Genomic DNA, 14,038 nt, shown 5'->3' with positions numbered 1-14,038 from the left:
GAAAGGTTGTAATTTGAGACTGAGTTGAGTTGTTCATAACCAGTTTTGACATAAGTTGGATATTCTGAACTTAATTACGTCTGAACATGCTAACAAGTTGGATTCACAGAAGAATTTTTGTCTGGTGAACATAACAATCGAGCTGACTATGGATGAATTCTGATCAGGTTGCGATTGCTGAATATACAACAAAAAGACGACTTCAGAGGGAGGAAGCTGCAGGGTGGAGGGAGCTGCTGCATTTCTTTGAAACAAGGGAAAACGATGGTTAGGAATAAGCACATCAGAATATGCCTTTCGTGTCCACCGACCTTATCAACAAATAACCAATTAGATTCTAATAAATCTTCCCTCTTTTTGTGCTTCTTGCTTGTCCCATTGTTCATGCACCCTTTGCTTTCCTCTCACCCGTAACAATCCAACGTCTAAATATTTCGATCTTTCATTGCAAACAAGGATCACTATTTACAACTTACAGGATATGTACCACTTTTGTTACATTTGCATTTTTTTGAACATATACCAAACGTGACCCTTACTTAAAACATATCGATTAAATCAGTGAATCTGAACATCCAACTCAGGTTACAACTTACAAACAGATCAAGTATACTCTGTTAAATAATATAAGATCATGTTGGACTAATACCTTAAGGTTTTAGACGGACTTAACATGGTATCGTAACCAATTGGATGCATGTGAGCGGCTGCATGTTATTCACAGTTGCTGAAATAAAAGTAGGACTAGCGGTACATTTAGCATTGACTGTCTAGCTAGCTGATCCATCAGCTCAATGGCCATGGACCAGTTTTACAAATTAAAAGATGGATTCCTTTTTTTTTAACAACTTGATCTTAGCTACCTAGGTAGTGCGATCCAGGAAGCAGCCAAGGCATTTCATGTTACGGTTGTATAGATAACATACCTGAATCCTACCATATCTACTTGTTGCCCAGTCCTAATCAAAGAAGATGCGGTCATGTAAGCTGTATGTCACCCATTAAATTCATTCATTTCATGAAAAAGTAAAAAAAAGAGGAAAAGTTAAAATAAAAACAAAAAAATCTTCAACTGCCACTCTCTATGTTTCCCTATATAAGTCCATCTACCCTACTTCGTTTCTACTTACAACTGCACCTCCTCATTCTCCCAACTTCTCCCCTTCATCTCATACATCTTCAGCTCTGCTGATATCTTCAGATATTAATATCAAAGTTCATCGTAACGTGCTTCCTATTTTTGAACATTTAAGCCAATCAAATAGCATGATGAAGAATTCTAACATGTCTCAGATGCTAAAGCTTTCCCTTATAGCTTCTCTTCTTGTTGTTGCACCTCTTTTATCTTCATCTCTGAGGGGCACTTATCTCTACTTCATTTTCAACCTTCTTATCATTGCACTTGGAGTCGAAGCTGGACTTCTTTCTTCATCCTCATCTTCTAATACTACTTTTGATTATGACAAAAAAACTAATGCAACAGTACTTGCTGCAGATGTACCCCCTAAGCCAACAGAAATATCAGAAAGACATGCATTAGTACTTAAAGCTACCAGTACTGCAGATGATAAGTCCATGAGCAATTGTAATGACCAATTATCGGTTATTCCTCGTAAGAATGAAAAGGTGGTGGAAAAAAGTTCTTCTGCAAAGGTCTTTAGCTCGGTTGTGAAGGTGCATCAGATTAAGAAATGCCCCTCCACTCCAAGCATATTCTTTATTGGTGGAGGCGAAACAGAAACCGAGGAATTAGAGCTTTCTTCCCAAAAGGATCACTTCAATGAACTTGAAGATTTTGATGAAGTAGTCCCTAGTGGCCAGGAGCTCTATAATAAAGCCGAGACGTTCATCGGCAACTTTTACAAGCAACTGAAGATGCAGAGAGAAGAGTCATGGCAGAGGATCCATGGCCTCTACACAGCCTTCTAAACATATTCAAATTTATACATGGCCATAATATCCATCTAGATACTACAATATAGGTTAATTAAGGTAAAGCCATTAATAATTTAAAAATTGAAAATCATTTACTCCATTCTGTGGCATCTTATGTGGTATACTAACAAAACATTTACATGCACATGTACATGATTGTTAGTGTGAACATTAGATCACACATATACTAGTTACAGATTTTGAAACAAAATTCACTAGATTGAGGAACCATTACATTCTATAAATGGCTCCTCAAACTTTGATTAGTTAGTTATAAGGGTTCTGCTTAATCACTTCTTCTGCACATCCTCTCTACATTAGGAGAGGCTATTACTTGGTGTTGCTGGATATTTAACAGCATACCTTGATTACCTTCTACTCCTCTATATGTATGTGTACATACTATCAGTACTCAGTGCTCACTAGTGGTAAATTTGTATGATTTAATCAGTGTATGCCCTGGACTTGGGTGCTTATTCAATAATATTGTAATTTTATGATATTATGTTTACATTTCTATGTTAATTTGTTTCACATATGCTTAGTTTATCCAACTCTTTCAAGTTATCAAGTACTAACACAACATTCAAATTTAGCCATCTTTGTGTTTGTTCATAAATGGCTTGTGGCCACTTTAATCAAATATGAACCTGTTATGGGAAAATATTTTTGGTAAAGTTAATTTTGAACCAAAAATTAATTTTGAATTACATTTACTCCATTTCACAACTTCAGATAATTGTTCCTAAATTGTAAGTTAGGTGATGTTCATGTGCATAAGAGATTCATTTAATTTACTAGTTAATCAACTATACATAAATTAACTATACATAAATATAAATAAATTGACAACGAAATATTTAAGAATTTTTTTGAGGAATTCTAACATTTCTTTGTGAAAAATGAGATTTTTTTTTAAAAAATTATTCTCTTTCTGGAAAGGAGAAGTCTTTTTTCCTAAAATCATAGTAATAGTTTACAGAATAATTGTTTCTTCTCAATTTCTTTCTTAAAAAAAAATCTCAAAAAACTATGAATACAGTAGTTTATTTAAAAAAAATTAGAAAAATAATAAAATTAACAAAAGGACAAAATTATATTCTTTACTATGAAAAAGAGAAGCCCTTTTTCCTAAAATCATAGTATTAGTTTTACAAAAATATTTTTCTTCTGTATTTCTTTCTTTAATCAACAAAACTGCTTCTTTTTGCGGCCGAAAAATCTATCAATAGTTTTTTTTATAAAAAAATATATAAAAAGCAACACAAAATTAGTTTCCAAGCCTCCCTATTAAGTGAACCAAAGATATCCATGATGAGATTATCAAAAGAAGAAAACATGATACACATTATAAGATTAAGGTCGGCTGTGGGTAACTTGAGTCTTTATCAGCATGACACCTGATTACGAAAAAGTATGTTTCATGTAGGGCACCTGATGTTGGACTTGATCAACCAGTTAGTTGCTGGAGGAATATCACTTGTATAAGATTTGTGGTCGCTAGGATTTTATTCTTTTTGGTCATTCCAATTGAATGCAAGACTAGCTGAAGGGAGCCGAATCAATGATGTTGTAAAAATTAGATGCATTTATTACTATAATTTAGAATTAAAAAATATTTTTTGGTGATTAAATATTATTTGTCCCATTATTGTTTCTATATTTAACTAAACTAGCGTAAATCCAGTACGATGCACGGTTCCCGTTATTTTTTAAAATTTTTATTTATCTCTCCATATTATAAATTTAAAATATTTATATAAATATATAATAATTATAAATGTATAATAAAAATAATAGAATAATGGTCGTAGTTAGTAGTTTAGTAGGATAAGTAAATTATGTCCAGTAGTTTAAAAATTTAGTAGTTTAGCGGTTATATATCACTATTTATTTATTTTTCTAAAAAAATAAGATAAATTGTTGTCATAGTTTAGTTGTATAAGTCGTGTAAGTCTAGTATTTTAACAATTTAGTAGTTTTATCAGATATATAACAATATTTATTTAATTTTTGAATAAATAAAATTAGGGAATAATCGTTGAACCAAATTATATCCCATTCCGGTTATTATAATATAGTATAGAAGTATAGACATATAGTATAGATATAGATTACTTTAAATATAATCAAATTATTTTAAATTTAACTAACTTTTCTATTTACATGTATAAATCTTTTTCACTTCTTATTTATTATGTATTTTCCTCTCTTTTTTGTGATGAGACAGATATGGCACTCAGCTATATTTTTTTGTGTTATATTTAGCACAATTCATAAAACTGTGCTATTTTTACTTAATATTTATACCATCATTGGATTGGCAATGTTCACATTTTGTTATATATTATAAATAGAGCACAACATTTAGCACACTATTAAACATGTTCTTACAGCAACACAAATATATTTTGATGTCGAGTGGAAGAACATGCTCACACTAAAGGTTGACAGAAATAAAACGGACAAAACTGGAATTTGTTTCTTTTTTCGATATAAAAAACCAAACATGATAAAATTAAATAAATTGCAACAGGATAGAGTACACAAATTCTATGACCGAAATATGTTGACAACACCATTCGGCGCATCAATCAGATGACATTAACAAAAGGGCAACTGATGGGTAAACAAAGATACCAACTCAGTTTACCATCATCTGCTCATATCCTCCACCTGCTTGAAATGCAAAGCGAGGCCCTTGTACTTTGATGAGCAAATGCACTAGCCAGCTCCTCGTTGCTAGGTCTTCCTTAAAACAAACATCAGTAATTCAGGATTTAGTTTTCATGATTATGAAACTTCTTGGATGTGACAAATCCATCAAGCAGCAAAAGAAAAGGGTCCTAGCAGGGTATACCCTGTGTTTCGTGTCTTGAAAATTACAAATTACAACCTATGATTCTTGATCTAGAACTAATATTATCCAACAATTTTAAGATTTTTAAAACCCTGCACATCTTGCACCATCCATGGTACCGTTGACAGGTTAGAAGTTCAAGAGAGTACTTACACGTAGGCCGCTGCTAAATGTAATATCTCTGAGCATATCTGGGAGGCAAGTTCTCAAGGCCTCACGAGCTCTGCAACAATACAAGATTAAGGCATGTATCAATAGTGAATATGGCAAATTTGAGCCAACATGAAAAAGGCCACAAGTATAATATTTCACAGTAGTGATTGGTAAGGTATATCGTGAAATTTACCTCGAATTATCAGACAGCCGCAGGTAGCACCAAATAATATGCTTCAGCAGCCGTGATGATGATTCCTCTGTGAGATGAGCATCTGCAAGAGCAGCAACCATGTTCGCCAGGACACGGCCCACCACAAAAGATCGATGTGCTGTTGTACCGATATACTTTAGGCCGACATCATCTGATAAGATCTTTTGTACTATAAATAATGCGACCTGACATTAACATACATCTGTTAAATATGTATACACCCGATTGTTTTGACACTGTTCCCTAGCCTCCAAAGAATATAAAGAAAATAACAAAGAAAAAACAGAATTAAAATAGCATTATTTAGGAAACAGTCAACTGTTTTATACTTTATACTCCCAGTCTCCATTGCACCCAAGCACAGAGAAATAATTTTAGTCGATAATAGAAAACGTATAACTTCAGTATCATCAACCTGAAAAAGAAAAGAAATTTTTCTTGATTTAAATTTGAGGAATCTGAAATGAGCAAAGAAATGACATGGAGATTCAGACACCATGCATACAAGACACATCCTCCTAGGTGAAGAACAGAAAGGAACTACTGGACTGATACATTATTCCTCAGGTCAAATTACAAGAAAAACAAAGTTCTAGAGAGTCCTTTTTGTAACCCACTTGCATTTAAAAGTGAAACCCATCTATACTACAGTAATATAACTGAACAGGGCTATAATCCGTGATCAGTCGGTAGTACGTAATTTAGTACCAAAGATCTACACTCTAAAGTGTGAATCCCATTAACCCACATATCATAGAAACAATGGTTTAAGTTTTGACTCCAGTTACATCTCTACTATATATTATTATAACCGAACAGGCCCATAATCGGTCGGTAATAAGTAATTTAGTATCAAAGGTCTAGAGAGCAAAACCTATTAACAGAAACAAAGGTTTAATGTTCGAATCCATCAGTGACATATTAAATTCCATATTTAGTCTATTAGCTCTAAGCAATACTAATGAAGGTGGGAAAATTAAAAATATACTAGCTTAGGGCTCGTGCGATGCACGGGTCTTGATTAATATTTATATATTTTCATTTCTATTTTATATAATTTTATTAAATTTTTTTATAAGAATTAATATACTAAATAATGATTATATAATTATAATTTTATTGTGTATAATTTCAAGTTAATTTCATATAATATAAAAAATATATAATTGATGAGATCTTATTCATAAATAATAATGTAAATATTTGTTATTGGTGACTTTCGAACCTGAAAACTTATATGTATCCTTATAATAATAATAATATAAATGTTTGTTGTTAACGGGATTCGAACATGAGAACTTATATATATCTTTGTAAATAATAATAAATGTTTATTGTTGACGTGATTCGAACCTGAGAACTTGTGAAGTGTATTTTTTTAGTATGTGGATCTAACGGCTTTGACTATTTGATGAAGAAGATCCGACGGTCGTGATGTAAAGGGATAACCAAAATGAAGGGTCAACCAAACTAAATATTAAAAGGGACCGGTGCATCGCAAGCTCATCTAAAACCTTAAGGTGTTAGAGGAAGGCCCCCAATAGGATCATATATTTAACACTCCCCCTCACTCGAAGCCCAATTGTGCGAATGTTGGGCTTCCTCCCCAATATGATCATATATTTAACACTCCCCCTCACTCGAAGCCCAATTGTGAGAATGTTGGGGGTGACTGGAAATTGAACCTTAGTCCTCCCGCCAGCCTAAGCTCTGATCCATATAGTGTGTGTTTGTGCGTGAGCACATGTGTAAATCCAGAGGGAAAAAGTACCTTCACTAGGGCAACGTCGACGCCCAAACTGTTAATCCTCAGGTTGTTGAAGGGCCTTGATTCAGTTCTTGTTTTAATCAAAGGAAATACATATTGGATAATTTGAGCTGCAAGAGAGTAAATGTTTGTCATTGTTGCAGAAAACTCCAAAAAATCATTAAAATAATTATAGAATTAAAAATCTAAGCACAGAAGACTACACATCTTGTTAACATATTGTGCATATTGTTTATTCTTATGCAACATTTAATACTCTCACTTAAATCAATTTGATCAACACAGACTGTAAAAGTGGATAAGCAGAAAAAAATAATTCAAGAGGAAGAGGTCTCCATAACATGCATTATAAGTACGGGCACGGCTATAACTCTATAATTTGGTATTTTTAAATGATTTCTCACAAAGTCTTCTTAATTGTCTTCTGTCCAAGTAAATTTCCTTTGAAGCAGAGTTTGACTATTTGCCTCAAACAGCAATTTTGTTAAATAAAAATCTATATCTATGGACTCAGCTATTGAAAAACACAAATATATCAAACTAAGGCAACAAATCCCCATGACAAAGGTAACGCCTTCAATTTCTCGCTCTAACTCCCCTTGTATAAAGAACTGCATTCTTGTATCTGGGTGGGAGGCTACACACTGCAAAATAAAATTCGATAAGTAATGATCTGGAATAGATGATATTACATACTCAAATACAAACCAAGTACATTTTATCAAAAAAAAAGAACTAGTAGAATGGAAATTTATATATCTAAATCAACAATTTGGTTTAATTATAGGCAAAATTTGCAATATAAGGACCAAGGTTCATCATTTGAGGGGTGTGAGAAGACATGCTTTAGGATATTTTGTTAAACTTATCATTTTAACTGATTCTAGTACTCAAGTACAGTTTGCTGTCCTAAACTTTTTCACCTGCAGGCTGCAGCTCATATCTAGTGGAACTTAGCCATCCCTCCCATAATGTCTGGTCCATCCATCGTATTTACACAGAGTGAAAGATTTCATAGAAAGAAAAGACAGCTAGACTTTCACTGCTTTAATTTTGCGGTCCACTGCTTTTAAAAAGGGACATTATAATAATTTTACAACCTCGTGCCTGGCATAAATTATATGATTATTGAATAATACTAACCACAGTTACCAAATTTGGGAAAGAGGGAGCAGCCATAAGAGGATGGGATAATAACTTAATCACAACAGGTCACAGCTATCCGAATAACACTTTCAATGTTCAATTTTTTTGCACAAAACCAAAAAGGATCTCAACTGTAAAATGAAAGAGCCTTGACTGAAGACAGTCATGGCCGGAAATGAAATGATTCGTCACTAAGTAAATCATAAGAGTAATAACAGTTGTATGTATAAACATTTTGTCATAGATAAGTAACATTACAAAAGGAGAATACTTGAAGAAGAGTAAGAGCGTTGCAAACTCTGTTCGATTGTACCAGAGTCAGATAAGGTGTTGATAAGACAGGGTATATTGAAACAATCTCCTGCAATTGCAAACCAAAAAAAAATTGTAGTAATTTTCATCAGGTCTCGTTGATGCAACTTCATTGGTGTTTAGTTAAAGCAATAAAAATGAGTCATCTGAGCAAGAAGATCATTGTAGTAACTTTTATAACATATTCACTTAATGGTACAATATATGCATGCAATTCCTAACAATAAATATTATTGTTGAAGGAACTAATTTAACCCAGTTCCAGATGAATTCATCTACTAAAAACCGAATTCTATTCTACACAGTTCATATGCTACATCCTCCTCCCTTTATTTGATAAGCAAGTGCAAATGGTGAACTGTCAGGAACAGGAAAATTCAGTAGAGAATTAACGAATAGATTAACTATAAGAGTGCTACATTTTAAATTTCTCAGTGGTTCGTTATAGGCTGAGAGTGTTTGTGATGTACAAGTGTATAAGCATGTAAATCTAATCCGCAAGGCTGCCAGAATAAGATAACAGATACGCTTTTGATAACACCACTACATACTAAACGGGAACATATTTGAAGTTTTCTGGATAATAAAGCCTTGTGAAAGCCAATATGATATTCTCCACAGGCATAAGAACCCTGCATCTTCTTACTTTAACATTTTAAAAATTTATTACATCAACCTACAATAGTGGCTTCATTATACTTATAAAAGATATTTCACACTCAACAAAAAAAGAAAGACATATCAGGCATCATGTGTAGTGTCTTGCAGAAATGATTACTTACATAAGTATAATAAATTTGGGGAAAATAATTCGCAATGAACTACAAGAAGTATACCTGTAAAAGTGCAGCAATGGTACCACCTGAATTCCACAACAATGGAGCCACATCTTCAAATAATTCTGTCTTCTGTAATAAAAAAAGACAAAACACGTTTATTAGGCATACCTGATGAGTGGAGTAATAGTACCAAAACGTTCTACACAAATAAGCCAGCCAAATCTTGAAAAGATTCCTTGTTCTATAGAATGACACTAAAAGGTAGCACAAGTTCACGATCTTGAAAAGATTCCTTGTTCTATAGAATGACACTAAAAGGTAGCACAAGTTCACGATCATACTTGTGCTAATGTGCCATATTTTTCATTTGAAAAAAGAAAAGTATAAAAGACAATCCAACTTTTGTATAATTTATTATGCTTTATGTTGACTCCTGATTCCGCATGCTTAACAGATGTACCTATTAAATCAATTAAACTTGTCTTTTTCTAAAAACAAAAAAGAAAAAAAAAGCTTGTTTGACATTAGATCAGCTGTAATGATGGTTACCCTTGGACAAGAAGTACGCACTATTTCCAGACAGTTGTTCTCCAAGGAGAGCGGTGGTAGCGGGGGGTCCTTCACATGGCCACTCACTCCAATATAACATAGCATTCACAGCTTTACTCTGGCTGGTCGATGGCAAGCACATTTTAAATGATACGAGTGAAATTAAGAAGAAAATAATGATTTATGGTTTCAAAGGTAATAATTTATTAAAAAATAAAGGCAGTGTGAGCAAGCTTGGAAAATTGAACACTGTGTAAATAAACAATGAGAGTCTGAGGGTAATTAGAAAAGCATGAGAACAATCTTTACTAGAACACATGATCAGTTGACAAAATGGTATATACCAACTGGTAGCAAAAGGAGTGAAGGCAAATAAAATTGGGGATAGACAACGTAACACATATACTGCAAAAAAAAATTGGGGATAGAGAAATTAACATTAAGCATGCAATCAGGGAAAGTAACAACAGTAGTTTTAAAACAAATCCATCCCCAATCTTAGTTTTGTCAATTACAATATGTCAGTCAAATTATCAACAGACCAACTGCTTGCACAGAAATGTAATTGATACTAATGACCACTATCAATTTGCACAATTAATATCATTTTCAGTATTCTAATATAACTGAAGCACAAAATCATTAAGTTTCCCGATAAGCAGCGAAAAGTTACACAACAATAACTTAAACAAAATATAGATATCGTATGCGACATCAAAACCCTAAAATTAAAATAATTTATAGCTACTTAATTAAAACTAATCGAAATATGTATACATATAGAAAAAAGAGGAATACGATAAATACTTTAGATAGTTCACTGAGGGCTTTTTCTCTAAAAATGGGATCGCTGAGGTTCAACACAAGCTGCTCCGCCAATTTCATTTTCCGATCCTGGTATGTTGTCGATGATGACGATGAACGCTAAATACCTCACCGTTCTTTGATAAGATTGATGAAGATTTATTTTAAAATAAAGATTTTATGCTTAGGTATTAGATGCACTTTTAAAAAATCTTACTTGCCAAATCATTTACTTAGCCCCTCTATTTTCCTAATTTAAATCCTAAATGAGTATTTTGTAAAAAAAATACACGCTTTTTTGTGCACAATCCACCAAGTAAGCTTAAAAATTTTAGAATGCATATTGTATACGAATTAAGTTGCGTGTCATGACTATATGATTCAATTTGGTGTTGGATTCTTTTACCAAGAGAAAGTAACAATTGATTATGATAAAATTACATACTTAGCCTGCCCTTGGAAACCACTAGTTCTGGACCTCGAAGACCCTTACATCACAATGAGCCATAATTACAACTTGCAACTAAATTTAAAATGGATAGAACTTCTGAGTTAGCATCCACTTAATTAAGGGTTCTCAAAATGCCAATTTCTAATAATGAAAACAAGTGTTCAACAAATAAAAGCGTCCCAATCATGTCAGTTAAATAGCAATTCAACTAGGTATAATACATCTACTCCTGGATTTATGTATAAATTGAAGTATTGATAACATATCTTCTTGCCCTAACAATAAAATATATGTCTATATATTTCAACTATATTAGAAAGATAGAAGAATCAGAGCATTAGAAGTATGTAACTCCATTAACAATACTGGCACAAGGAATCTAATACCTTATCACATAAAAATAATTGATGATGAACTTCACTTGTCAACAGAACTCATGATGATTGACAAATGAAAATAAAAACCTGTTACCTGCTATCGGAAACTCTTCCCACTAGCAATTTTTTTTTAACAGAAAATATATATACTACTTAGATCTGGGGCGGCATAATAAAAAAAAGTTAAAACCTGGGTGTCCAAATTCACTAACCATACAGTTAAGGCAAGCGCGACCAGCACACTTACATGTTATTAACCTGCTCATCTGAATCAAAAAGGTAAGAAAAGTTACGAGATATGCATAACATACACACCTCAATTACATGAACAACATCTTCCCCATGTCCAGTAAAACACATCTTTTTTATAACACATAATTAAGTCCGCAGTAAAGAGATCTTCATAAGTGCTAAGTTTATAGAGAAAGAACATAAACTATTAACTGAACTTTAAGCTAATAATCAACCTTTTCCAAATGTATAATAAAGCTGATAAACATACCTTTTACAACTAACAAGTGTATGATTAAGCTGATACACATAATTTTTGCTATTAACTACCCCTTATGTGCAAGTCCTTTGATACATATGGCTGCTACATAGTTTGACCATACAAAATTTCTGCAAATGACTGCTCTCCTGATATGGACTGCAAAACAAGATGTTAAATTCTAGTAGTTAGGTACCTACTCAGACGATGACGAAGAATCAGAGTTTAAATGTAAACTAATAAGGCTAGAATTTATATGCTATGCAAACTAATTTGACTGCCACCACTAAGGAGTAATTATTTTAGTTTTAGAATTCTTTTACCTATTGAAAGTAACAACTAATAATGACAAAATTGCATATTTAGCTTGTTCTTTCACACCACTACTTCTTGATCTCAAAAACAACATAAAAGTAGAGCAACTGGACAAGCATGCTTATCAAAATTGTATGGAGTAAAGAATATAAATACATTACTTAGTATTTTTGTCGACATGGTGAATTCAAGAGATGTTTCTTTTTTTATTTTAGATAATTTGAGAGATGTTTCTTGAAAGTACACTCTCAATTTCATCCAAGTTCATTGTGTCCTGATTGGAAAAGAAAGGTTTAAAATTTTGGATTCGAATCTTTGTGAAATAATTGCCAAAAACATGTATTAACAAAGAGCTAAAAATATACACAACATCACAAGCATCAATTTAGAGGAACACCTACTTCACCATGTCCAGTAAGACATAAACTTTTTTTAACATATAATTATGTCCGTCATTGTTATCACGAAGACGACTAGTCGACGACTAGTCGACGACTGTCAGCAACTAGTCGACACGAAGGTACTCAGGCGCCGAGAGTCTCCAAGCCCGACTTGTCGTCGACTAGTTGACGTGAAGGTCACCCAAGAGTCTCGTAGCCCGACTTGTGGCCTTCATAACCATAATTGTGATGTACCATGTCTATTTTGAACTTATTATTCTATTACTTTTGATCTACATTATAAAACTAACGTGTTAAAATATATTATATGTTAAATCTAGTAATTATATGTAATGAAAACTTTGTCGACTTTTTACGACTAGTCGAGCGACTTGTCGACTAGTCTTCACGAAGGTACTCTGGCGTCGAGGGTCGACTTGGCGCCATGATAACCTTGATGTCCGTAGTAAACAGATCTTTGGTAGTGCTGCCAACTGAACTTTAAGCTGATAACTAAACTTTTCCAAATGTATTAAAAATATGATAAACATACCTTTTGCAACCAACATGTGTATGATAAAGCTGAAAAACATATAATATGCAATGAAAAACCCCTTATCCGCAAGTCCTTCGATACAGATGGCTGCTGCTGAATAGTTTAGCCAAACAAAATACTGCAAATGATTGCCCTCCTGATATAGACTGCAAAACAAGATCTTAAATCAAAGTTTGAATGTTGAATGATGAATTTACACTCCTATCTGGTTTTGATTCTCAGAATATTGAAGCATCTTACTAGTGGTTTATTGTTTGTTTACCATTATAGTTTTTACAATCGTCGAGGAGTAAAAGGTGAAATTCAGCATCTAACTGAATGGATAAGAGTTTAACAAATGCAACAACTTCTGATGAATAGGTGAGGTATTGCAATCTTGCTCATGCTCCATATATGGCCAATAACATTCTTGAGAAACCATAACCACATCTCTGATGCAGAAACATTCACAAAGTAATCAAATCCCAAACCACCTTGTGAAGCTGGCTTACATAGGCCTGGATAGTTTGTTGGCAGCACCAATTATTGCAAGCAAATGCCAGTATTTAAATTGTATATTCTAATTAGTCAAATAATTAGATAAATAGGGAACAACGTGCAAAAGACAAAAACTCTTTGTCTTCGGGTTTTCCATGTGGACGGACATGTTACTTATTATGAATGCATATAAGACACTACGATCATATAACTACAATCTTATAACAATCCAACAGTAGTGGACAAGGCAAGGAATTTTCATTATATTAATCAGGTGAACTTTGGACTTTACTTGCATATTAGGAAATTCTTATTATTCTGGGATGAAAAACATGCAATATTTTATTAGCCAATATCAGGTATATCAAATTGTCAAGGCATCCTAGTTAGGCATCAGGAAGCCTACTTAACAGGCAGCTGTATATCTTGTATTGTTTTCCCATACTACACTGATTGCAACCTTCTTAATTTT

The 14,038-nt window shown here is 33.1% G+C and overlaps 1 protein-coding gene across 27 annotated transcripts; it reads right to left on the bottom strand.

Moving 5' to 3' along the window:
* Positions 1-4,445: 4,445 nt before the first annotated feature.
* On the bottom strand, positions 4,446-13,584 carry LOC141721324 (cell differentiation protein rcd1-like). Of its 27 annotated transcripts, none has more exons than XR_012574694.1 (10): positions 11,851-12,132; positions 11,561-11,614; positions 9,717-9,838; positions 9,225-9,296; positions 8,348-8,437; positions 6,934-7,574; positions 5,492-5,577; positions 5,142-5,347; positions 4,796-5,018; positions 4,446-4,687 (listed from the first exon to the last, which is right to left on the bottom strand). XR_012574694.1 is itself a non-coding variant. In XM_074524211.1 (10 exons), the coding sequence occupies exons 7-10, from the start codon at positions 7,063-7,065 to the stop codon at positions 4,580-4,582; spliced, it is 516 nt and encodes a 171-aa protein (XP_074380312.1). In that variant the 5' UTR covers positions 7,066-8,437; positions 9,225-9,296; positions 9,717-9,838; positions 11,561-11,614; positions 11,851-11,997; positions 13,087-13,235; positions 13,352-13,584; the 3' UTR covers positions 4,446-4,579. The 27 variants fall into 27 exon arrangements, 13 of the variants coding, with proteins under 13 accessions (XP_074380312.1, XP_074380314.1, XP_074380316.1 ...); XR_012574695.1 differs by having other exon boundaries at positions 4,446-4,683; positions 4,949-5,018; XM_074524211.1 differs by lacking the exon at positions 5,492-5,577 and adding exons at positions 13,087-13,235; positions 13,352-13,584 and having other exon boundaries at positions 4,949-5,018; positions 6,934-8,437; positions 11,851-11,997.
* Positions 13,585-14,038: the final 454 nt, after the last annotated feature.

This window comes from Apium graveolens, chromosome 4 (genome assembly GCF_009905375.1).
Source record: "Apium graveolens cultivar Ventura chromosome 4, ASM990537v1, whole genome shotgun sequence".
Lineage (NCBI taxonomy): Eukaryota > Viridiplantae > Streptophyta > Magnoliopsida > Apiales > Apiaceae > Apium > Apium graveolens.
Note: the sequence above shows the minus strand (reverse complement) of the source record. Positions and strands in the feature narration are given on the sequence as shown.

Coding starts and splice junctions, on each gene's coding strand:
- LOC141721324 (XM_074524211.1), bottom strand. CDS start 7,065: ATGACAAACATTTACTCTCTTGCAGCTCAAATTATCCAATATGTATTT. Junction 5,348..6,933: donor TCGACGTTGCCCTAGTGAAG/GTACTTTTTCCC, acceptor TGTTAATGTCAG/GTCGCATTATTTATAGTACA. Junction 4,688..4,948: donor CATTTAGCAGCGGCCTACGT/GTAAGTACTCTC, acceptor GTTTGTTTTAAG/GAAGACCTAGCAACGAGGAG.